General features: G+C 41.7%; 1 protein-coding gene across 2 annotated transcripts in view; it reads left to right on the top strand.

Annotated features, from left to right (window-relative positions):
• Window positions 1–25,321, top strand: part of CPAMD8 (C3 and PZP like alpha-2-macroglobulin domain containing 8) — a 424,223-nt gene that overhangs the window by 166,133 nt on the left and 232,769 nt on the right. For both annotated transcript variants that reach the window (XM_073592930.1, XM_073592923.1), the window contains exons 14-16: window positions 1,371–1,563; window positions 21,770–21,942; window positions 22,505–22,654. In XM_073592930.1, the coding sequence (XP_073449031.1) occupies window positions 1,371–1,563; window positions 21,770–21,942; window positions 22,505–22,654 (516 nt within the window). The remainder of the gene's footprint in view (window positions 1–1,370; window positions 1,564–21,769; window positions 21,943–22,504; window positions 22,655–25,321) is intronic.

Here is a 25,321-nt window from a genome sequence, read left to right as displayed (position 1 = left end):
GTGGATTGAACAGTGCTCCGTGAGATGTTCAAAACTTGGGATATTTTTGTAAAACCTAAACCTGCTTTAAACTTCACAACGTTATCCCTGACCTGTCTGGTGTGTTCCTTGGCCTTCATGATGCTGTTTGTTCACTAATTTTCTCTAACAATCCTATGAGGGCTTCAAAGAACAGCTGTATTTCTACTAAGATTAAATTACTCACAGGTGGACTCTATTTACTAATTAGGTGACTTCTGAAGGCAATTGGTTCCACTAGATTTTAGTTAGGGGTATCGGAGTAAAGGGGGCTGAATACAAATGCTCGCCACACTTTACAGATATTTATTTTATAAAAAATTCTGAAAACCATTTATAATTTTCCTTCCACTTCACAATTATAATTTTTCATGGCACTGTTTATACTTATACACAGGCAATAATACAATGGATATAGATGGTGCATGCAGCAGATTTATCAAACTACCTTTTGATAGGAAATGAAAAGGGTCCTAGGAAGACATATTTGCAGAATGTTGAAGAATTAAAACACGTCTGCCAGCTGTAATACAAAGGTGCCTTCAGTAGCCTTGAATCCCTGCCAACACACACAAATATCCAGGTAGTCTGGACAGGAGGGGTTAAATGCTGTCCCCCCACCTCCCTCACATTCGTATTGAGCAGTGAGGTAGCCTGTAATAGTGCTATGCAAATATGAATGTGTTTGAGGCAGTGGAGAGCTCACAAATGTTAACAATCCCAGGTAGTGCTTTAGGTTTGTGCATCAAAATGGGGCCCAAAGATTTGCACCCTGTGGAACAAACGTGTTTTATTTTCCATTACAGAGTTGCTTTAAGTCACCCTTGCCCTTTGGTTTTTAGTTCAAATACAGTACAGTATATGTAATTAGAGCCACAAATAGTGGCTGCTTTAATAAAGGAGCTGACATTTTTTTACAATAAATCGTGTGAAAATTCACTTCAGTTATCCAATCAATTGCTTTTCACATGATTGGATAATTGGAACAAATATTCACAGAATTCATTGCTAGAAGTTTCTCAACTTGTTTACTAAATCAGCCATACTGAGTACCATTGGGTTATCTTTAATATTGTCTATAACAGTGATGGCAAACCTTGGCACCCCATATGTTTTGGAACTACATTTCCCAAAATGCTCATGCACTCTGCAGTGTAGATGAGCATCACGGGAAATGTAGCTCCAAAACATCTGGGGTGCCAAGGTTCGCCATCACTGGTCTATATTATAATTATTAACATAATTTTTTGCAAACTTACCTTCTTTTCAAATATTCGCTAGGATTAGGGACAATGAATTTGAACAAAGTGAAGTATGAGTCTTGTCCCTTGTTTCACTTCTTCTGATGGCAGGTGGGTGAGGATGCCCGAATTACTTTAAAGTCCACCTGTCTATGCAATTTCACTTTGCACTATGAAGTGGCATCTCGTGGAAACATTGTGCTGTCTGGAATGCAGTCAACAAATATCACTCTACAGAGGACAAAGAGATCAACATCTGTTACATTTGACAGAAACTTTAATGAAACAGAAGATAATGGATCAGGTACCAGGTCATGAATGTATGACGAAAATATATATATATTACACACACACATACACAAACATACACATGCTTTGCAATAACCCTTACCTGTACCTATAAATTTGCTCAGACAATTGATAAGAAACTTTGTCTCTTTAACCACTTAAGGACCAGAAGGATTTACCGCCTTAATTACCAGCCCATTTTTTGCGATATGGCACTGTGTCGCTTTAACTGACAGTTGCGCGGAAGTGCGATGTTGTAACCAAACAAAACTGATGTCTTTGTTGTCCCACAAATAGAGCTTTCTTTTTGTGGTATTTGATCACCTCTGCGGTTTATATTTTTTGACTTATAAACAAAAAAGGGGCGTCAATTTTGAAAAAAAAACTATATTTTTTACTTTTTGCTATAATAAACCCCCCACCCCCCCCCCAAGAAAAAACAAAAAAAAACAACCATTTCTTCATCAGTTTAGGCCAATATGTTTTCTTCTACATATTTTTGGTAACAAAAATTGCAATAAGCATATATTGACTGGTTTGCGCAAAAGTTATAGTGTCTACAAAATAGGGAGTAGATTTATGGCATTTTTATTAAAATTAAAAATTTTTACTAGTAATGGCGGTGATCAGTGATTTTTAGCGGGACTGCGACATTGTGGCGGACAGATCGGACACTTTTGACATTTTTTTGGGACCAGTGACATTATTACAGTGACCAGAGCTAAAACTAGCCACTGATCACTGTATAAATGACCTTGTCAGGGAAGGGGTTAACACTTGGGGGTGATCAATGAGGTTAAGTCTTCCCTAGGGAGGTGTTTCTAACTGTGGGGGGAGTGGACTGACTGGGAGTACAGAGAGATTGCTGTTCCTGTTCATTAGGAGCAGACGATCTCTCTCTACTCCCCTGTCAGAACAGGGATCTGCTTTGTTTACACTGGCAGATCCACGTTTTGCTTCTCTCTTCTCTACCGTACCGGTAGGGAGCTTAAAGCAATAGAGCGGCCGGTCGGCAAGTGGTTAAAGCATATCTAAACCCATCAGCAATATAGTCCACTACTGTACTATACTATCCTTCTGTGTTCCTGTAGGTACCAGAATTCTCCCCATATCTGCCAGCGATGATATATATTGCTGCCCACTGGAATTACTAAAATAATACCAGAGGGAGTCTATTACATGGGGCACTGTTAACCCTTGGCTACCCCTGCTCCTTTTAACATTGATACCCAAGAGGAGCTGACACTGACTGAAGTACTTTATGAACTAATTAAGGTATTTTATGAGAATTCATTAAAAGGAAACCAGTGTTTTTTCTTTAGAAAAATACTAGCCAGCCATAGCTTGCCTTCAGGAGATGTATTTAACAAGACACCACTGATCTCTTCGGTAGATCACAATGTGCAATTGCACTTTATTCTTGACACATCTCTTATTCTAGAAAGGTTATACTGGTCACCTTCAAGTAAACCGAAACTGACAAGGCAGGAAGATGCATCTTCTTGTATTGTAATATAGATAATACTCTATGTATTAATACTAAAGTGTATGTCCCCTTCAAACAATTTACAGTTTTGAAGGTCATATAGGGAGTAACCAACAATAGGCCTTGGTGATTTTAGTAATGTTATGGATTTATCTTGGGACAGAATTGGAACTGCTTTTGGTATTGCTGAAAGCTTAACTTACCACACTGGCAACTCTCAACAAGACAATAAGAGTGCTATCAGGGCAGCTAAAATAGACCATGAAAGGCACATAGCGGAGGAAAGTTAAAAAAAAAAAAAAAAAAAAAGAAATTCTTTAAATATATAAACAGTAAGAGAAGAGTAAGTGAAGCCAGAACATACTGGCCCCATACCTAATGATGAAGGGAATTTAGTTACAAAAGACAAAGAGAAGGCAAAGGTTTTAAAATGCATTCTTCCCCTCAGTCTTCACAAAGGAACCAGGGGGATATAGTAACCAAGACTGTAATGTTAATAACATGTCACAGAATGCCCCCTCAGAGCAAACAGAAGAGTATCAGAAATAGACTTGAAAAACATAACATAAATAAGTCACCAGGACAAGATAGCTTACACCTGAGGGTCCTTAAGGAACTCACCCAAGTGATAGCTAGACCATTGTTCCTAATTTTAATAGACAGCTTACTGACTGGAATGGTACCAGCTGATTTTGAGAAAAGCCAACGTGGTACCAATATTTAAAAAAGGGCAGCTATATATCCCTGGAAACTACAGACTAGTCAGCCTAACATCAATAGTATGTAAGCTACTGGAGGAGATGATAAGGGACTATATCCAAGATTTTAGTAATGAAAACGATATCATTAGTGATAATCAGCATGGATTTATGAAGAATCGTTCTTGCCAGACCAATCTATTAACGTTCAATGAAGAAGTGAGCTGTCATCTTGATAAAGGAAGGCCTGTGGATGTGGTGGATTTTGCAAAGGCATTTGATACAGTTCCCCCAAAACGTTTACTTTAAAAACTGAGGTCTGTCAGCATGGACCATAGGGTGAGTACCTGGATTCAGGGGCTGGTCCAAAGGGTGGTGATAAATAGCAAGTACCCAGAATGGTCCGGTGTGGTAAGTGGGGTCCCCCAAGGATCTGTCCTGGGACCAATTCTGTTTAATTTATTCATAAATGATATAGAGGATGGGATAAACAGCTCAATCTCAATATTTGTGGATGATACAAAGTTAAGCAGGGCCATAACTTTACAGCAGGATGTGGAAACCTTACAAGATGACCTAAATAAACTAATGGGGTAAGCAGCTGCCTGGCAAATGAGGTTTCATGTTGAAAAATGTAAAGTAATGCATTTGGGTGCTAAAAATACAAACACAAGCTACTCGCTACGGGGAGAACCTCTGGGGGAATCTATGATGGACAAGGACCTGGGGGTCCTAGTAGATGACAGGCTCAGCAATGGCATGCATTGCCAAACTGCTGCAAGCAAAGCCAGCAGAATATTAGCATGCATAAAAAGGGGATTCACTCCAGAGATAAAATGATAATTCTCCCACTCTATAAGACTCTGGTCCAGCCGCATCTGGAGTATGCATTCCAGTTCTGGGCACCAGTCCTCAGGAAGGATGTGCTGGAACTGGAGAGCGTCCAGAAAAGGGCAACAAAGATAATAATAGTACTAGAGGATCTCAGCTATGGGGAAAGACTACAAACATTGAACTGATTTTCTCTGGAGAGGAGACGCTTGAGAGGGGATATAATAGCGATATAATATCGATGTACAAATACTGTACTGGTGACCCTAGCATAGGGAAAAAACTTTTCAGTGAGAGGGAATTTAAAAAGACACTCGGCCATTCACTGAAATTGGAAGAGAAGCGGTTTAGCCTTAAACTGTGTAGAGGGTTCTTTACTGTTAGAGCGGTAAGGATGTGGAGTTCTCTTCCACAAGCCGTGTTATCAGCAGGGAGCATCGATAGTTTCAAAAACTATTAGATGGGCACCTTAACGATCACAACATACAGGGATATACAATGTACTATTGATATAAACACAAGCACACCCACACACCACAGGTTGAACTGGATGGACCGGTGTTTTTTTTTCTACCTTGCCAACTATGTAACGCTTAGATGGCACTCAAAAGTCATGTTGCTCCTGCACCTATGGGACACTCGAGAATAGATCTTTTTCTTGGCATTTCCTATAACAGTTCAGCACAGCACAGCACATTTGAGTCTACAGGTTTATCTGATCATTACCCTCTTTTAGTTGAATTGAATGGGATGGGGAAATTTGTCTGGGGGTGTCATGTGGAAACTTAACTCATTCTGGCTTTGTTTGTTTCCTCTAGACCAGGGGTATCCAAACTTTCTAAGCAAAGGGCCAGTTTACTGTCCTTCAGGTTTTGGACGGGCGCACTGTGTTCAGTGGAAGCAAGCAATGCCACATCATTCGTTTTATTGGGAAAAATAGTGCCCCTTGTTGGTATCAGTGGGAGGAGTAGTGTCTCAACATTGGTTGTAATGGGAGAAATAGTGCCCTTGTTGATATCAGTGGGAGAAATAGTGCCCCATTGGTGCTGTTAGTGAGTGGAAGGGTGTCCCATCATTGATGGCCAGAGTTTGGAGATCACTGCTCTAGACAATGACACTGTAATAGGGGTTCTAATCACCGAAACATAGGGTCTGAGACCCTGTTAAAGATTTCCTTTGGGTCCTCCTTAGGAAGGAAGTAATTCATATTTTATATAACTAATATCAACAGTCCTCAATTCCATTGAACTGGAGTTGATGACTGCCATAGAAAAGATAGAGGGGGGCTTTCTACTTTCTACCCAACCTGCTTGGTTGACACTGAAACCACTGAAAAATCCAGTCTGCTTGTTTGGCATCGGGACCCCTGAAAAACTCACATCTATAATTAAGGCAAGGAATAAACTATTTTTTTGTCAAACAATATTTTGAGGAGGTATGCATAGGTCACATATTGACATATTGCTATGCATGAATCTATCCATTGGTCATAGAGGGGGTGGCTGGAGAGAGGGTGCTGCGCCCATGCGCTCTTAACGGACACACAGCCACTGGATGTGGGGGGTGCTCTGAAAACTTGGGATGGGCCTGAAATGTATTAAATGGGTACAGATGATACATTCTTTCTTATGGCTAGAGTGTTAGTTGCAAACTCTCTCTCACATTCATTACCACTCGGGAGAGGCACTAGACAGGGATACCTGCTCACACCTTTACTATGGGAACCTTGCTGCAGCTATTAGGCGGAATCCCAATATTAAAGGCTTTGTCAGATCAAACAAGTAAGACAAAAATATCCCTATGTGCAGATGATTTTTTAGGCCTGATAAATTGGGACAAAGCTACGAGGGGCGTTCAAGTCAAACCCGGACTTTTGAGTTTCTATAATAAATAACAAATTTCAAGGAGTGAAAACTGCATTTATTTTTTTACATACTCCTCTGCTACATTTATACACGTATCCCAGCTTTTAACTAATGCCTGGAAAGCTTTAGCTTAGAGAGATTTGTCAGTACATAATAATTGTGTCACCGGGCGCAAAATATATAAATGTAAAGTTAATTAATCTCTAGTGTATATTTTTTAGCTGCAGCTACAGTGTTTTCACTCCAATGTGAAATTTCAGATAAGCAAATACTATTAAATGATAGCTACGCTAATTAACTTAATACATATTCATATATCCGTGCGTGAGTTCATAATGTATACAGAAAATCCACTTGTGCAAAATAAAATCGGTGTATGATCAGTGTCGTAAATGCTGTTCCACACCACTGTGTATATATCCTCCACCGTCAAATCTACTCACTCACCAGAAAACCTCTAATATTAATGCGCAGTTCCACCCAAAAATGGAACTTCTGCTTTAAGTGCAGGTGACCCCCTGATATGCCACATTTGGCATGTCATTTTTTTTTGGGGAGGAGCGGGTACCCTGTTTTTACAGGCATCCAGCTCCCACTTCCTCCCCTGGCTCTGTGGCGCCGGAAGGAAGATCACCTCTCCCCCTCTCTCCCTGTAATCTTCTGGGTCCCAGAAGATTGCCCAGCCATTCGCAGCGCGGCTCGCCCATGTGCAGTGCGCACCCAGCTTCCTGAGGAGGGGGAGAGGAGCGGAGCTTCGTACGCCCGCATCACTGGACTGTAGGACAGGTGAGTGTCTGATTTAATAAAAGTCAGCAGCTACACTTTTTGTAGCTGCTGACTTTTAAATGGGTGGAGCACCGCTTTAAGCATAATCATCCACTCCACCAGGGGTGCTGAATCAACTGTGATAATCAATGTAACCTTGATCTTTTTTAACCATCCAAGGGTCCTGTATGTTATATTGCACTCCTCTCCCACTCAATAATATAATAAAAAAGATACTGTCATTGCACAACATATTTATTCCGTATAAATTGTACAATGTTAAAATAAAATGCCAACTCACATTTACAAGTGCCCTCCGACCGGCACTAAGTCTATCCAGCAAACCAAATCTGTGGTTGTCACGTCACTCCTTGCATTGAAGCTGGGGTGCATTTCAAATCTCAGCTGTGCTGTTCAACAAAGGCAGGAATTCACATGTCCATCGCGTCACTTTGCCTTGACATGTTCCACATACTCAGTGCATCATAAGGAAGCTAGTGGCGCCATTTTACTTATTTATGCCCTTAGTTTTAGGAGACCAATTACATCTCGGTGGACCGGAAGTGCGTCCACCGCCATATTAACTAAACCGGAAATGCATATTCCACCATTTTAATTAATCCAAGCACTAATACTGTCTTGTCCTTAGTTCCATACTAATGTTTTATAATTCAAAATATCGATTCTACCATATATTTATTACAGATCCTATTATATTACTATTATTAATCTTTATTTATTCTATATGGGCGCCTCATTTTATGGGACAGAAATAGGGTGGCTGGATATACTTGTACATAATACAAATTCCTACTCCAGTAAAAAACAGGTACAATAATATTTCCTTCTGGTCAGAGACAATATATTTACCTACTACTTTTACCTACCCCCATGGCATGATTCTAAATGTTAAATATTAATAAAAATAATGAAAAATATATACTAAAACGTATTAAAATTAATAATCATCCAAAAAATGATTTATATCTAATTCTACATTTAATCCAAGTGGGGTTAAAGTATTTAGAATAGCAATCCAATAGGTTTCATGTTGTCAAACCTCTCTCCTGAGGTTTAAATTCCTACAATTTTTTTCATCTATTACATATAACTTTAGGGTTCTGGGGTCCTTGTGTTTCAACCTGAAAAGATTGGATTCACTGTGGTATTTGAACCCTTTCACTACATTGTATGTACAGTGCCCTGAAAAAGTATTTATACTCCTTGAAATTTTCCACATTTTGTCATGTACCAACCAAAAACGTAAATGGATTTTATTGGGATTGTATGTGATAGACCAACACAAAGTGACATATAATTGTGAAATGTAAGGGAAATGATAAATGGTTTTCAAAATTGTTTACAAATAAATATCTGAAAAGTGTGGAGTGCATTTGTATTCAGCCCCCCGAGTCAATACTTTACAGAGCCACCTTTCGCTGCAATTACAGCTGCAAGTCTTTTGGGGATGTCTCTACCAGTTTTGCACATCTAGAGAGTGAAATTTTTGTCCATTCTTCTTTGCAAAATAGCTCTAGCTCTGTCAGATTGGATGGCGAGCGTCTGTGAACAGCAATTTTCAAGTCTTGCAACAGATTCTCAATTGGATTTAGGTCTGGACTTTGACGGAGTCATTTTTACACATAAATTTGCTTTGATCTAAACCAGTGGTTCTCAACATGGTGGTCGAATAATGATTTTCCAGGTGTCACTGAATCCTGGGCTGTTCCTGAAGCCACACCACTCTCCCAGCCTATTTGCAGCCACCCAGCTGGGTTGTTCTTGGAGCCCGCGGCCGCCCACTCAGCCTCGTCGCAGACGCCCATTCAGTTCACAGCATGGCTGGGGGGCAGAAACAATGGGTCAGCAGCTGACTTGTGAAGAATGCAAAATGGGAGAGGCTGGAGGAGACCCTGATTTCGCTATAGGTGTTACTGCTACGAGACACCACAAAGTCGGAGACACAGTGAGTAACACTACCTGTAATTATAATTGCCATTAAAAGTCCTCACTACAGTTCTCAGATCAGCAGATGACCTTGATCAAGAGCACCTAAGTTGGCTGATCAGAACTCCCCCCAGCATTGCTTCTCAGCCCAACTCCCCACCAGCAGTGACACTCATCCCATTCCCCCCACCAAGGAGTAAGAGAAGGAATAAAAATAGAGAATACATAGAAGGGAGAGGAAAGAGGGGGAGGAACAAAGAAAAAGGGAGAGAAAGAATAAGAGAAAGAACAAGAAAGACGGCTAGAGAGCCTAAAATGTACCATAAAGGGTTTTAATACTGTACGAGTGGAAGAGACTCAGGGAGCGCTAAATGTCTGTGGGTTAGGGGCGCAAATTACGTGTCTTGCCTTGGGTGCCGACAAGCCACGCTACGAAAATAATTTTACTGTTAGAGGTCCCCACAACTTGGGAAATTTTATCAAGGGGTCACGGCACTAGAGAGGTTGAGAACCACTGATCTAAACCATTCCATTGTAGCTCTGGCTGTATGTTTAGGGCCGTTGTCCTGCTGGAAGGTGAATCTCTGCCCCAGTCTCAAATCTTTTGCAGACGCTAACAGGTTTTCTTCTAAGATTGCCTTTTATTTGGCTCCATCCATCTTCCCATCAACCCTGACCAGCTTCCCTGTCCCTGCTGAAGAAAGGCATCCCTACAACATGATGCTGCCACCACCATGTTTCACTGAGCGGATGGTGTGTTCAGGGTGATGTGCAGTGTTAGTTTTCTGCCACACATAGTGTTTTGCTTTTAGGCCAAAAAGTTCAATTTGACCAGAGCACCATCATCTGACCAGAGCACCTTCTTCCACAATTGCTGTGTCCCCCACATGTCTTCACGCAAACTGGACTTCTTATGGCTTTCTTCTTGCCACTCTTCCATAAAGGCCAGATTTGTGGAATGCCCAACTAATAGTTGTCCTGTGGACAGATTCTCCCACCTGAGCTGTGGATCTCTGCAGCTCCTCTAGAGTTACCATGGGCCTCTTGGCTGCTTCTCTGATGAATGCTGCCCTTGCCCAGACTGTCAGTTTAGGTGGACAGCCATGTCTTGCTAGGTTTTCAGTTGTGCCATACTCTTTCTATTTTTGGATGATGGATTGAACAGTGCTCCGTGAGATGTTCAAAGCTTGGGATATTTTTGTAAAACCTGAACCTGCTTTAAACTTCTCCACAACATTGGACAGCTGTATTTATACTAAGATTAAATTACTCACAGGTGGACTTTATTCAATAACTAGGTGACCTCTGAACGCAATTGGTTCCACTAGATTTTAGTTAGGGATGTCAGGGTAAAGGTGGGGCTGAATACAAATGCATGCCACACTTTACAGATATTTATTTGTAAAAAATTCTGAAAACCATTTATCATTTTCCTTCCACTTCACAATTATGTGCCACTTTGTGTTGATCTATCACATAAAATCCCAATAAAATACATTTACGTTTTTGGTTGTAACATGACAAAATGTGAAAAATGGGGTGTTTTTGCTTCGTTTGATTCAATTGCAATTTGTTGTAACCTCTCATGGTGGTTCTACAAGGTTTACACTTCCCACATGTAAAGAAACCCTTTTCATCAAAAAAGGTGGTCCTTTTACTGGGAGAGTCTGGTACATTTTTTACAATACTATCCCTAGTCCTACGTGCCTGTCTATAAATAAATTTGGGCTTACTGGTTAGCATTTTACTCAGATGTGGATTCTTACATATAATTGGCCAATGCTTTCTTATAGCTTTTTTCCAATTTCCTATATTCCATATTAAAACCCTGTAATAAAGACTACTTCATTAAATTCCATAGATTTTTTTCAGGTTTATCAATCAGCAAGGACTCTTTGCTTATGTCACCTACTTTTTTTTGTGTGTGTTGTAACATATTCCTCTTGTAACCTTTATTAACAAATCTCTCTATCAATATGTCTGTTTTGGCCCAATAATCTTCTATTTGGTCGCAATTCCTCCGGATCCAGATGAATTGCACCTTAGGTATAACTCTTTTCCATTGTGGATGGTGACAACTGCTATATGGGATATACCCATTCCTATTCATGTCCTTAAAGTATGTACTGGTGTTTAGTCTGTTCCCATTCTTAAATATTACCAGGTCCAAGTAGTTTATACTATCTGTATGTACATTGACAGTAAATTTTATTCCATATTAGTATTAATATTGATAAGAAAAGACAAATCACCGCGCTGTAAACGGAAACTAGTGCATAAAAAACATACTGAGAGAAACAAAATTGAAAAAACAAAAAGTGACAGTTCACTGATCAAAACCAAACACAAGAGCAGCCGCTGAAAGTGGGATACACACATTACATAATAAATACAAAAAGAGCAGCGCTGTGACAAAAAAAAGGTGTATATGATATAACCAAATCAGATAAGTTGAATATTAGACCCAAATTTGAGATAGGCTCCAAAGTTCATAAAAGTACATAATAAACAAAGGTAAAAAAGTCCTATCCAAAATCGATCATAAATAGTGGATAAAGTGGGAAGCGTAGATAGGTGGAAATACAAATAAATCAATATGTCCTTCAACGCACCACTGTGGTATTGATAAGAATGCGCGCTTACCAAACGGCAAGCTTAAAGAAGCTTGCGACCTTAACCCGGTCGGGGCCTTTCAGGGTGGAACCATCAAAGGAAAAGCACACCACCTTCGCTTGGATTAAGCACGCTGTTCACCAATTATCACTGTATTGTGGAGATGTGACCCCTGGCTAGGGATAAACCTCGAGAGAGGTATACCAAAGAAAGAAGTAGAGCAACATAGCGTAATCCTGCTTTCGCTTTTTATTAAAATTAATAAAATTGCACTTACATTCGGAAAGGTAAACAAAAGCACATAAGCCGGCCGGCTAGAAGCGAACGCCCGTCCTACAGACGGTGGATGCAGCACGTCAGCACGCCCGACGTACGTTTTGTCACACTCTGACGTCGTCTGGGGCACGGGCGACGCACTGACGTGTCGCATTAATATAATAAAACACCATAACCAGGCCTCGTACTGAGGACGGGACCGGAAATCACCTTGCGTTCCACTAGTTAAGGGCGGATAGCAAAGAAACGCCATCTTAGATGTGGGATTAAACGTAACGTAACATCCTGTATCCGTTTCTGATGTAAACAAAAACGGAAACGAACCAACTCATATAGCTAAGTATAAAATAACATTATACGTAGGTTGATCCTTAACTAACAGGAAAATCAAATTTTAAAATAAATTTAATAAGAATAAAAATTAAAAATTTGTTAAAATTAATATTTAAATGACATCTTTCACCAGTGTGACCCTTGGTGAGAAAAAGAGTTGGTTGAATGACCCCCTTATATAATATACCACATAGGATGGCTCATAAAGACAGGAAGTCAATTAATGGGTATGCAAGGGCGTTCTCAAAGCCATTCGTAGCTATATTATATTCTAAGGGGCACGTGAAACGAAACGCACACCATACCACGATAAACATTATCAGGATAGTTAGTCCTAGGGGAAAGAAAGGTGATTTATTCCCAAGTGTAAAGAGCACTAAATACACCATGGCATAGGTCACATCTCAAGTAACAAAACAAGATAAAATACATTGGACATTTATCTAGTCCCAAACCTAGGATACCAAATTTGCACAAATAATAATGGGGCACATACCCCATTAAGTAAATCTAAGATTATCCCTTGGGGCATATACCCTCCCAGGAGTAATATATATCTAGTGTTGGCCATTTAATAAATGTAAGGGATATTCCTTAGAAATAATCCGGGACTCCAGGTAGATAGGGATTGTTTGTCGGACCAGAAATTCTGAGGATTTGATTATTTCTCATGAGTTATCAATGAAAGCATTAGTGTCAGTATCAATATTGAGCCCATGTGGGGCATAGCACTTGATTTTATGTATCCAGAGCATCTCAAGTTTTGAGATGCTCCTAACCAAAGAGCTGCCCCTCCAATGGGGCCGGTATCTATCGATTCCTAAAAAAAGTGTTTTGGAGGGGTCTTTATTGTGAGTGGTCAAGTAGTGCTTTGAGACAGAATGCTTAGGAAAGCCATTCAGGATGTTAGTGATATGTTCATTAAGACGAACGGAGAGGGGTCGCCTAGTCCTGCCCACATACTGTAAACCGCAGGGGCACTGCAGTAGGTAGACGACCCCCTCCGTTGTACAGGTAATGAAGGGCCTAATATCGTGCTCCTCATGGGTACTATAAGAGGTGAATTTCTGAGTTCGCCTGGATGTCGCAGAATTAAGCTTACAAACACGACATCTACCACATTTATAGTACCCCTTCAAGTTGTCAAAAAGGCCCTGAATGCCTCTAATAGGGGGATCAAGCACATTAGGAGCCAATCTATTCCTAAGTGACGATGCTCCCCTAAAAATCACTTGTGGTTTGTCTGGAACCACCGTTCTCAAGACCGGATCGTTCCCCAGTAGGTGCCAATGTTTATTGAGTAAGCTTTTAATGTTGCTGTGCTGTATTGAGTAGGTGGTAATAAAGGGGAGAGTGACAGAATTCTCTCTGGGGGGTGCCCCTTGATTTAGTAGCTGTTCCCTGTCAATACCCTTAACGACATCTAAGGTTTGGGTTAAAAATTCCATGTTATACCCTTTTTCCACGAAGCGGTTCATCAGGACTCCGGCCTGTTGCAAGAACTGAGAATTGTCAGTACAGTTACGTTTAAGTCGTAAAAATTGACTCTTGGGAACAGACCGGAGCCATGATCTGTGGTGGCAACTATTCAAAGGAATATACGAGTTGCGGTCTGTTTTCTTAAAATAGGTAGAAGTTACAAACCGGTCCCCTTGTATGTCAATATTGAGGTCCAAAAAATGGATATTGGACTGGCTGGCTTCAAAATTAAGCACAATGTCCCTATTATTGGAATTAAGTTCCTCCATAAAGAGGTCAAGGTCACTGCGATCGCCATCCCACAGGAGGAGGATGTCGTCAATGTACCTAGCCCACAGTTTTAGCTGGGGCCTCTGGCAAACATGGACGACATCCTCCTCCCATAGGGCCATAAACAGGTTTGCAAGACTGGGGGCATACTTAGCCCCCATCGCGACTCCACGGTTCTGTCGGTAGAAACACTTATTGAACCAAAAGTAATTGTGGGACGCGGCATACCTTAGGATTACCAGAATAAAGTTAATTTGCTCATCATACAGACCAGAATCCCTTCTTAGGTAATACTCAACCGCATAAAAACCCAACTCATGGGGGGATAATCGTGTATAAGGACGAAACGTCCGCAGTCACCATCCACATGTTGGGAGTGGGAGTAAAGTTGGCTAGTATATTAATAGTATGTTTGGAATCCCTAATGAGGGAAGGCATTTTACCCACCAGGGGTTGTAGGAAAAAAATCTATATACCTGCCCACCCGGGACGTGAGGGAATCAATCCCACTTACAATGGGATGTCCCGGGGGGCAGGTAGGATGTTTATGCACTTTTGGCAGATAATATATTACAGGGGTCCGGGGGGCTTTAGGTATCAGGTAGGCCTTCTCTTTCTTATTAAGAATTCCTTGGGTATACCCCCAGTCAACCAACTTCCTCAGTTCCCTAAGATAGGGGGTTTTGGGGTCAGAATCCAGAGGAGTATAGGTCTCCCTATCGCCCAGGATCTTATACATTTCCTGGAGGTAGTCTCCTCTATTGAGAACCACAATCCCTCCCCCTTTGTCCGCGGGTCTAATAACTAACTCTTTGTTTTTACAAAGAGAATCGAGTCCGGTGTGAAGGTCCCGATCCAACTTAACCTTTTTAATGGGCATTTTGTCTAAATCCCTCAAAAGCACCTCCTTAAAAACCTTAACAGAGGGCGCCATAGCCCCTGGGGGGTTAAATAAGGAGGCGTTGGCCAATCCCGAATGCTGGTAATCATCGGAAAACACATTTCTCTCCTGAATGGGGTTAGAAAGCAAGTATCTCTTAATATTAATTTTGCGAATGAATTTGTGAATATCCATATAGGTTTCGAACTTGTTTAGTTTCCTAGGTGGTGCGAACTTTAGGCCTCTATCAAGCACCAGTTTTTCTTCCTGACTAAGAACCACGGTGCTTAAATTAAAAATCCCTGTCCCAGCTAGAGCTTTTTTCTTTTTTGCTCTAAGGCGTCTGCCCCCTCGGGTCCCTCTCCTTGTTCTGCCAGTCGTTTGGTACCCTGGCCTGGCCTGTGAAAACCCCACTCATGAGGGTTAGGGCCCAAAGGACCTGGATAATAAGAGGATCCCATCCTGTCATTGGCGTAGTATGACGATGGCCCAGGGGTTCCTCCATCAGCCGGATAAGGGGAACCCACTGGGTTGATGTCCCCTTCCGAGGGACCATCAAGGTCACGTAGAGGGAAGAAACGATTCTGGGTAGTACCACCATACCCAAAGTATTCATCGGTAATGGAGCCACCCGATGGATTATTCATTGGACCTCCTGTCACATGGGAATATCTTTCCTCATGGTTGTTAGGTGCTTGATAGAGGCCTAAAGTTCACACCACCTAGGAAACTAAACAAGTTCGAAACCTATATGGATATTCACAAATTAATTCGCAAAATTAATATTAAGAGATACTTGCTTTCTAACCCCATTCAGGAGAGAAATGTGTTTTCCGATGATTACCAGCATTCGGGATTGGCCAACGCCTCCTTATTTAACCCCCCAGGGGCTATGGCGCCCTCTGTTAAGGTTTTTAAGGAGGTGCTTTTGAGGGATTTAGACAAAATGCCCATTAAAAAGGTTAAGTTGGATCGGGACCTTCACACCGGACTCGATTCTCTTTGTAAAAACAAAGAGTTAGTTATTAGACCCGCGGACAAAGGGGGAGGGATTGTGGTTCTCAATAGAGGAGACTACCTCCAGGAAATGTATAAGATCCTGGGCGATAGGGAGACCTATACTCCTCTGGATTCTGACCCCAAAACCCCCTATCTTAGGGAACTGAGGAAGTTGGTATACTGGGGGTATACCCAAGGAATTCTTAATAAGAAAGAGAAGGCCTACCTGATACCTAAAGCCCCCCGGACCCCTGTAATATATTATCTGCCAAAAGTGCATAAACATCCTACCTGCCCCCCGGGACGTCCCATTGTAAGTGGGATTGATTCCCTCACGTCCCGGGTGGGCAGGTATATAGATTTTTTCCTACAACCCCTGGTGGGTAAAATGCCTTCCCTCATTAGGGATTCCAAACATACTATTAATATACTAGCCAACTTTACTCCCACTCCCAACATGTGGATGGTGACTGCGGACGTTTCGTCCTTATACACGATTATCCCCCATGAGTTGGGTTTTTATGCGGTTGAGTATTACCTAAGAAGGGATTCTGGTCTGTATGATGAGCAAATTAACTTTATTCTGGTACTCCTAAGGTATGCCGCCTCCCACAATTACTTTTGGTTCAATAAGTGTTTCTACCGACAGAACCGTGGAGTCGCGATGGGGGCTAAGTATGCCCCCAGTCTTGCAAACATGTTTATGGCCCTATGGGAGGAGGATGTCGTCCATGTTTGCCAGAGGCCCCAGCTAAAACTGTGGGCTAGGTACATTGACGACATCCTCCTCCTGTGGGATGGCGATCGCAGTGACCTTGACCTCTTTATGGAGGAACTTAATTCCAATAATAGGGACATTGTGCTTAATTTTGAAGCCAGCCAGTCCAATATCCATTTTTTGGACCTCAATATTGACATACAAGGGGACCGGTTTGTAACTTCTACCTATTTTAAGAAAACAGACCGCAACTCGTATATTCCTTTGAATAGTTGCCACCACAGATCATGGCTCCGGTCTGTTCCCAAGAGTCAATTTTTACGACTTAAACGTAACTGTACTGACAATTCTCAGTTCTTGCAACAGGCCGGAGTCCTGATGAACCGCTTCGTGGAAAAAGGGTATAACATGGAATTTTTAACCCAAACCTTAGATGTCGTTAAGGGTATTGACAGGGAACAGCTACTAAATCAAGGGGCACCCCCCAGAGAGAATTCTGTCACTCTCCCCTTTATTACCACCTACTCAATACAGCACAGCAACATTAAAAGCTTACTCAATAAACATTGGCACCTACTGGGGAACGATCCGGTCTTGAGAACGGTGGTTCCAGACAAACCACAAGTGATTTTTAGGGGAGCATCGTCACTTAGGAATAGATTGGCTCCTAATGTGCTTGATCCCCCTATTAGAGGCATTCAGGGCCTTTTTGACAACTTGAAGGGGTACTATAAATGTGGTAGATGTCGTGTTTGTAAGCTTAATTCTGCGACATCCAGGCGAACTCAGAAATTCACCTCTTATAGTACCCATGAGGAGCACGATATTAGGCCCTTCATTACCTGTACAACGGAGGGGGTCGTCTACCTACTGCAGTGCCCCTGCGGTTTACAGTATGTGGGCAGGACTAGGCGACCCCTCTCCGTTCGTCTTAATGAACATATCACTAACATCCTGAATGGCTTTCCTAAGCATTCTGTCTCAAAGCACTACTTGACCACTCACAATAAAGACCCCTCCAAAACACTTTTTTTAGGAATCGATAGATACCGGCCCCATTGGAGGGGCAGCTCTTTGGTTAGGAGCATCTCAAAACTTGAGATGCTCTGGATACATAAATAATCAAGTGCTATGCCCCACATGGGCTCAATATTGATACTGACACTAATGCTTTCATTGATAACTCATGAGAAATAATCAAATCCTCAGAATTTCTGGTCCGACACACAATCCCTATCTACCTGGAGTCCCGGATTATTTCTAAGGAATATCCCTTACATTTATTAAATGGCCAACACTAGATATATATTACTCCTGGGAGGGTATATGCCCCAAGGGATAATCTTAGATTTACTTAATGGGGTATGTGCCCCATTATTATTTGTGCAAATTTGGTATCCTAGGTTTGGGACTAGATAAATGTCCAATGTATTTTATCTTGTTTTGTTACTTGAGATGTGACCTATGCCATGGTGTATTTAGTGCTCTTTACACTTGGGAATAAATCACCTTCCTTTCCCCTAGGACTAACTATCCTGATAATGTTTATCGTGGTATGGTGTGCGTTTCGTTTCACGTGCCCCTTAGAATATAATATAGCTACGAATGGCTTTGAGAACGCCCTTGCATACCCATTAATTGACTTCCTGTCTTTATGAGCCATCCTATGTGGTATATTATATAAGGGGGTCATTCAACCACCTCTTTTTCTCACCAAGGGTCACAATGGTGAAAGATGTCATTTAAATATTAATTTTAACTAATTTTTAATTTTTATTCTTATTAAATTTATTTTAAAATTAGATTTTCCTGTTAGTTAAGGATCAACCTACGTATAATGTTATTTTATACTTAGCTATATGAGTTGGTTCGTTTCCGTTTTGGTTTACATCAGAAACGGATGCAGGATGTTACGTTACGTTTAATCCCACATCTAAGATGGCGTTTCTTTGCTATCCGCCCTTAACTAGTGGAACGCAAGGTGATTTCCGGTCCCGTCCTCAGTACGAGGCCTGGTTATGGTGTTTTATTATATTAATGCGACACGTCAGTGCGTCGCCCGTGCCCCAGACGACGTCAGAGTGTGACGAAACGTACGTCGGGCGTGCTGACGTGCTGCATCCACCGTCTGTAGGACGGGCGTTCGCTTCTAGCCGGCCGGCTTATGTGCTTTTGTTTACCTTTCCGAATGTAAGTGCAATTTTATTAATTTTAATAAAAAGCGAAAGCAGGATTACGCTATGTTGCTCTCCTTCTTTCTTTGGTATACCTCTCTCGAGGTTTATCCCTAGCCAGGGGTCACATCTCCACAATACAGTGATAATTGGTGAACAGCGTGCTTAATCCAAGCGAAGGTGGTGTGCTTTTCCTTTGATGGTTCCACCCTGAAAGGCCCCGACCGGGTTAAGGTCGCAAGCTTCTTTAAGCTTGCCGTTTGGTAAGCGCGCATTCTTATCAATACCACAGTGGTGCGGTGAAGGACATATTGATTTATTTGTATTTCCACCTATCTACGCTTCCCACTTTATCCACTATTTATGATCGATTTTGGATAGGACTTTTTTACCTTTGTTTATTATGTACTTTTATGAACTTTGGAGCCTATCTCAAATTTGGGTCTAATATTCAACTTATCTGATTTGGTTATATCATATACACCTTTTTTTTGTCACAGCGCTGCTCTTTTTGTATTTATTTAGTATTAATATTGGTTTCAATGCACGGAGCGACATGACAACCACAGATTTGGTTTGCTGGATAGACTTCGTGCTGCTCGGAGGGCACTTGTAAATGTGAGATTTGTCAGTACGCATGAACTATCCTAGGACAGCCTGCTTCATTCAGTCATCACTGCTGGGATGCTGACCTCCGAGGGTCTCTTTTAGGGAACTCTTTTAGGGGTCCAAACAGGTGGAAATCACTTGGAGCGAGGTCCTGGCTGTAAGGGGGACGTCGCAATACCTCTATGGGCTGGGAACCACTACAGCCAGGATTGTCACTGACGGACGTATGGCCATTTTTGAAACATTTACATCATTAAAATGTCTTACTGTGGCTGAGCGTCTCATCACGTTACTGTGCTTGAAGTCCTATGTAGACATCCATGGGTTTTACGCCTTTGTTCACAAGAAATGTCATCACCACATGCTGTTCCATGTACTAACACTGTTGTCTGCCATCTTGATTAACCACTTCCTGCCCGGCCTATAACAGAATGATGGCTGGGAAGGGGTTCTGTTATCCTGACTGGGCGTCATATGACGTCCAGCAGGATAACATGCCGGCGCGCCCATGGGGGCGCGCAGCATGGCATGTCTGTCTGACACAGTGCATCTTCGATCGTGATAAGAAGCCTCTGACAGAGGCTTCTTGCCACGTGATCAGTTGTGACCAATCACAGCTGATCACCGCCAGAACCAGGAAGTGTCAATAAATGGCATTCCTCGGTTCGCGCCGATCGGCGGCTCTACCTGTCAGAGGGGGGGTCTGTGCTGATAATCAGCACACTGATTATCAGCACAGCCCCCATCAAATGTACCCATAAGCTGCCAATCGGTGCCCAGTCAGTGCCCCATCATAACCCCCTGCCAGTGCCCAATAAAGTGCCAGTCAGTGCCCACCACGGTGAAAATCAGTGTCCATCACAGTGCCAATCAATGCCCAGCATTAACACCTGTCAGTACCTGCCCAATCAGTGCTGCCCATCAGTGCCATCTATTGGTGTCCATCAATGCCACCTGTCAGTGCCCATCAGTGCCGCCGGTCAGTGCCCATCAGTGCTGCCTGTCAGTGCCCATCAGTGCTGCCTGTCAGTGCCCATCAGTGCTGCCTGTCAGTTCCCATCAGTGCCGCCTGTCAGTGCCCATCAGTGCTGCATATCAGTGCCACCTATCGGTGCCCATCAGTACTGCATATCAGTGACGCCTATCATTGCCCATCGATTCTACATATCAGTGCCACCTTAGCAGTGCCAACTCATCAGTGACCATCAGTTCCGCCTCATCAGTGCCCATCAGTGCCGACTCATCAGTGCCCGTCAGAGAAGGATAAAACAAAATTTTATAACAAAAACGAAGGAAAACTTTTTTTTTTTTCAAAAACGTCGATCTTTTTTAGTTTGTTTAGCAAAAAATAAAAAACGCAGAGGTGATCAAATACCACCAAAAGAAAGCTCTATTTATGGGAAGAAAATGATAAAAATTTAGTTTGGGTACAGTGTTTTATGACCGCACTATTGTCATTCAAAGTGAAAGCTCAAAATTGTCCTGGGCAGGAAGGGGCGAAGGTGCCTGGTATTGAAGTGGTTAACGGTCTCTGGAGTGGGCCATGACATGTGATAGTACACACTTGCCACTTACTACTGCATGTAGTAAACCCATGCTAGCATCCCTTTTTATACCTGAAAAATGAAAAGTTCCAGTTAGGGCCCTTTCATACGGGGGCGGCGTCGGCGGTAAAGCGCCGCTATTGTAAGCGGCGCTTTACCGTCGGTATTCGGCCGCTAGCGGGGCGGTTTTACCCCCCGCTAGCGGCCGAGAAAGGGTTAAATACCACCGCAAAGCGCCTCTGCAGAGGCGCTTTGCCGGCGGTATAGCCGCGATGTCCCATTGATTTCAATGGTCTGGAGCGGTGAAGGAGCGGTATACACTCCGCTCCTTCACCACTCCGAAGATGCTGCTAGCAGGACTTTTTTTCCCGTCCTGCTAGCGCACCGCTCCAGTGTGAAAGCCCTCGGGCTTTCACACTGGAGGCAAAGCAGCGGCACTTTCGGGTCGGTTTGTAGGCGCTATTATACCCATGACAATATGATAACAAAGACAACTGCTATTTAATAAATGTAAATGTTATTTTTCTAAATATGTTTTCAGAATTATAACTGTAATGTGCACCTTGCAACATGATTGTAAATATTAAAAAGGTGTAATTTCTGGTTGTAATGGAGGTTTAAAAGCTGCAGCATATTATTTTTTTGTTTTTGGATTTAGATGCACTTTATTTTGCTGTATACAATCCTGTTTGCTGGGCAGTGTTCATATAAAATTTTAATTTTGGTTTCTGCTAGATTCAACAGACCATTCACCTCCTGACTCTGAAGTGTGGCTGACATATGTACATTTTCCGATAACTCATAATATGGCTCCTTTAAGTCGACTCTTGGTTTATTATGTAAGGGAGAATGGAGAAGGAATTACTGACAGTGCCCAGATACCCATAGAACCGGCCTTTGAGAACCAGGTAAAGTGATAATATAGTGATGACGTAAATGATAATGATAATATAGTGATGATGTATATGCTATGATATGTTTAATGCTGAACTGCAGGCCGATGTAAAATGCAATTATATATTTATTTGAAAAAAACAATAAATGTATTCAAAATGCAACAAGTGTGAATCCTTCAATCTGACTAGATTTTGGCCTCTTGTAATCCCTTATACACCACTACTTCAACTGGATTAAGGTGGTGCAGTACTTGTAGTAAAGCTACAATTCTCTGTCTTGCTAAAGCATGTTTTAGCTGAGGAGTAGGTCTGATGTTGGTTAAACATGAATATATTCTGCTTTTATGTTGGAGATAGTCACTGGGGTATAAATAATTCCAAGAAGGGAGGAGGCTTGATCAAAGGCTCAGCCCCAATGCTAGGTCTTGTTTCTTTTTTTTTTTTTTAGATGCGATTCATATCCTTCTTGTATTTTGTAGTTTTGTACTGTATTTAATAGTAATTATATGTTTTGGTTCTTTGATCTATTCACATACAATAGCTAACATTTGTGATTGCTCACTATGTGCCACAGGTGTCAGTGTCACTCTCCACCAATGACTCTAGACCAGGTGATGCTGTAAATATTAAAGTTAAGACTACCAGAGGAAGCTGTGTGTGTGTATCTACGGTGGATAAGAGTGCATATCTCCTGGGTAATGGCTTCCAGATAACTCCTGAAAAGGTTAGTTACTATATCAAGGTTTACTGGAATTGTAATGTGGCATATAAACAACCTCAGTCATGCACATGATTTGGGTTCTAGAGTCATCATGCTACTGGTTATGTGGAATTCAAGGGTTATCGTGACCCTGTTGCTGTGTAAAAAAATGAAGGAAAGGCAACCTGTAAAATAAGCGTTGTATCTACATTTCTAATGGGTGGTGTGTTAATTCTTTGCTCCATTGAAGAATTCTGGACACCACTGCTGTCTGACACTTCTATTTGTATCAGGTAACTTTCCTTCTGCTGGGAGGTGGTTCTTTCCGCTGACCCCTATATCGCTACTGTGTTCCTGCCCATCAGGAGCTTGGAGGTGTTTTTTCCCGCTGACACCTACATTACTTCCCATTGACTCTGTCCATCAGGATGGTAAATACAAAGTTCTTCTTTTACAGGTTGCCTGTTCTTCAATTTTTTTAAACAGCAACAGAGGCACGTAAAGTTTAGTGGTAAATTCAGGACAGGGGTGGGTATAGGGGTTACATTTATTAGTACATTCAGGTTAAATTAAAGGTTAAGTTGACCTTTTAAGAAAAAAATTATAAATGCACATAGTTTTGCTAGGAAAAAAATGTGTATTTATTATTTTTTTCTACAGTAGCCAACAGTAGTAACAATCAGTGGATAGCGGGTGCAATGTCAGGTTCCTGCAGACACGTCCTCCAGGTTATCTGCCCGTACCTCTGTATGGGCTTTCAGTTACAAAGATAGAGGAAGTGTATTGGACTATGAGTGTGCTGACTACTGCGGATGGGACTTGTAGTTTAATCATTCAGCCTGCAAATCCGCGCCAATCTTAAATGTGACAGCAGCTATGGGGGAAAGGGGAGATTTGGGTTTGGGGGCTTAGGAGCGTATTACACCCTGAATACATATGTTACATGTTCCTAAAGGTTAATTTAGCCTTTAAGCTTTCAGGATGAGGAAAAAAACGACGAACGAACGAAGTAAAAACATAATTAACCACTTGCCAACCGCTGCACGCCGATATACTCGATGTCCGCCGGTCTCCCTGCGATCGTGTCACGGAGCCTCAGAATGGGGAAGTGCCTATGTAAACGATTGTAAACTATGTTAGGCGATTCCCTGTTCTGGCTTGTGTTATAACAGAGATCACCGCTACCTGTCATCGGGAGCGGTGATCGCTGTCATGTGACTAGTAGCCCACCCCCCCACAGTTAGAATCACTCCCTAGGACACGCTTAAAAATAAAAATCGCAGATCGCCGCAATTACTAATAAAACAAAAATAAAAAAATAAAAATGCCATAAAACTATCCCCTATTTTGTAGACGCTATAACTTTTGCGCAAACCAATCAATATATGCTTATTGCGATTTTTTACCAAAAATATATAGAAGAATACATATTGGCCTAAACTGAGGAAAAACTTTTTTTTATATATATATATATTTTTGGGGTATATTTATTATAGCAAAAAGTAAAAAATAATGCGTTTTTTTCAAAATTGTCACTCTTTTCTTGTCTATAGTGCAAAAAAAATGCAGAGGTGATCAAATACCACCAAAAGAAAGCTCTATTTGTGGGGAAAAAAAGGACGTCAATTTTGTTTGGGTGCAACGTCGCACGACTGTGCAATTGTCAGTTAAACAACGCAGTGCCGAATCGCAAAAAGTGCTCTGGTCAGGAAGGGGGTAAAATCTTCCGGGGTTGAAGCGGTTAAAATGATTTGCATATCAAATTTTAGTTAAGTGAAGGAGTGAGAGGAGTAAACGTGCTGTGTATTTTGCATGTGAATGTGGTGGATAGTTGGCTGCAGACACAAGATCACTTTTGCATATTAGTACATGTGTTTTAGATGGACTGCAGTATTGAAAGACAAATAAATTAATATGAATGGCAGCTGCAGGTCAGTTTGCATGCAATGCAGCATGCAGAATTGGTATTGCAGGATACTGCAACATAACATAATGGTGTAAACAGACTGTAGCTAAATACATGTTGGTATGTCCATTTTTTTTTCTGCACTGGAAATTGCACCATTGCATAATAATGCATCTTTTGTAAACAATATACAACAAGCATGCACTATGACACTGATATTTACAATATCATTCAGTGTTTTTCAGCTTGGCAAATCTAAAGCTGGCCATACACGGAGCAAATTTCAGCCAGTCCCTGATGAACCATCTGAAATTTGCTTGGTGAGTGGCCCTGTCAGCACCCTCCCAAAAATGAAAAATCAAAGGAGCCGGGCAGAAATTTGTCGGCCAAACAGCTCCTGATTGCAATCAGGTGCAGCCGCTGTTCGGGTATTTTGAGAGCTGGTGGGAGATTCATCCATCTGAAGCCTGAAAATTATTTTTAAGAGTGTATGGCCCCCCTGAGAATCTTCATAAAGGTCACAGTCATATTTCGGGATCTGATTTAGAGGAGAAAATCAACAAGAATTCGATTGGAACTGCTTCAGTACCCTAAAGGTGCAGGTGGATTTGCTGCCCCTAATCCGTGGATCTTTTTAATTTCTGGCAAACTACAGCATCTGGTCGGGTGGGCCCTTTAGACACCACCAGCTCCTCCTTTCGTATATTCTCATATTAAAAAACAAAAAAGAGAGGGCGCACCAACCTTGCGCATTACCCAAGTGGTATCTTTAATAATGTTTGAAA

The sequence above is a fragment of the Aquarana catesbeiana genome, linkage group LG01, assembly GCF_042186555.1.
Source record: "Aquarana catesbeiana isolate 2022-GZ linkage group LG01, ASM4218655v1, whole genome shotgun sequence".
Taxonomy (NCBI): Eukaryota; Metazoa; Chordata; class Amphibia; order Anura; family Ranidae; genus Aquarana; species Aquarana catesbeiana.
This window is presented reverse-complemented; position numbering and strand designations above follow the sequence as displayed.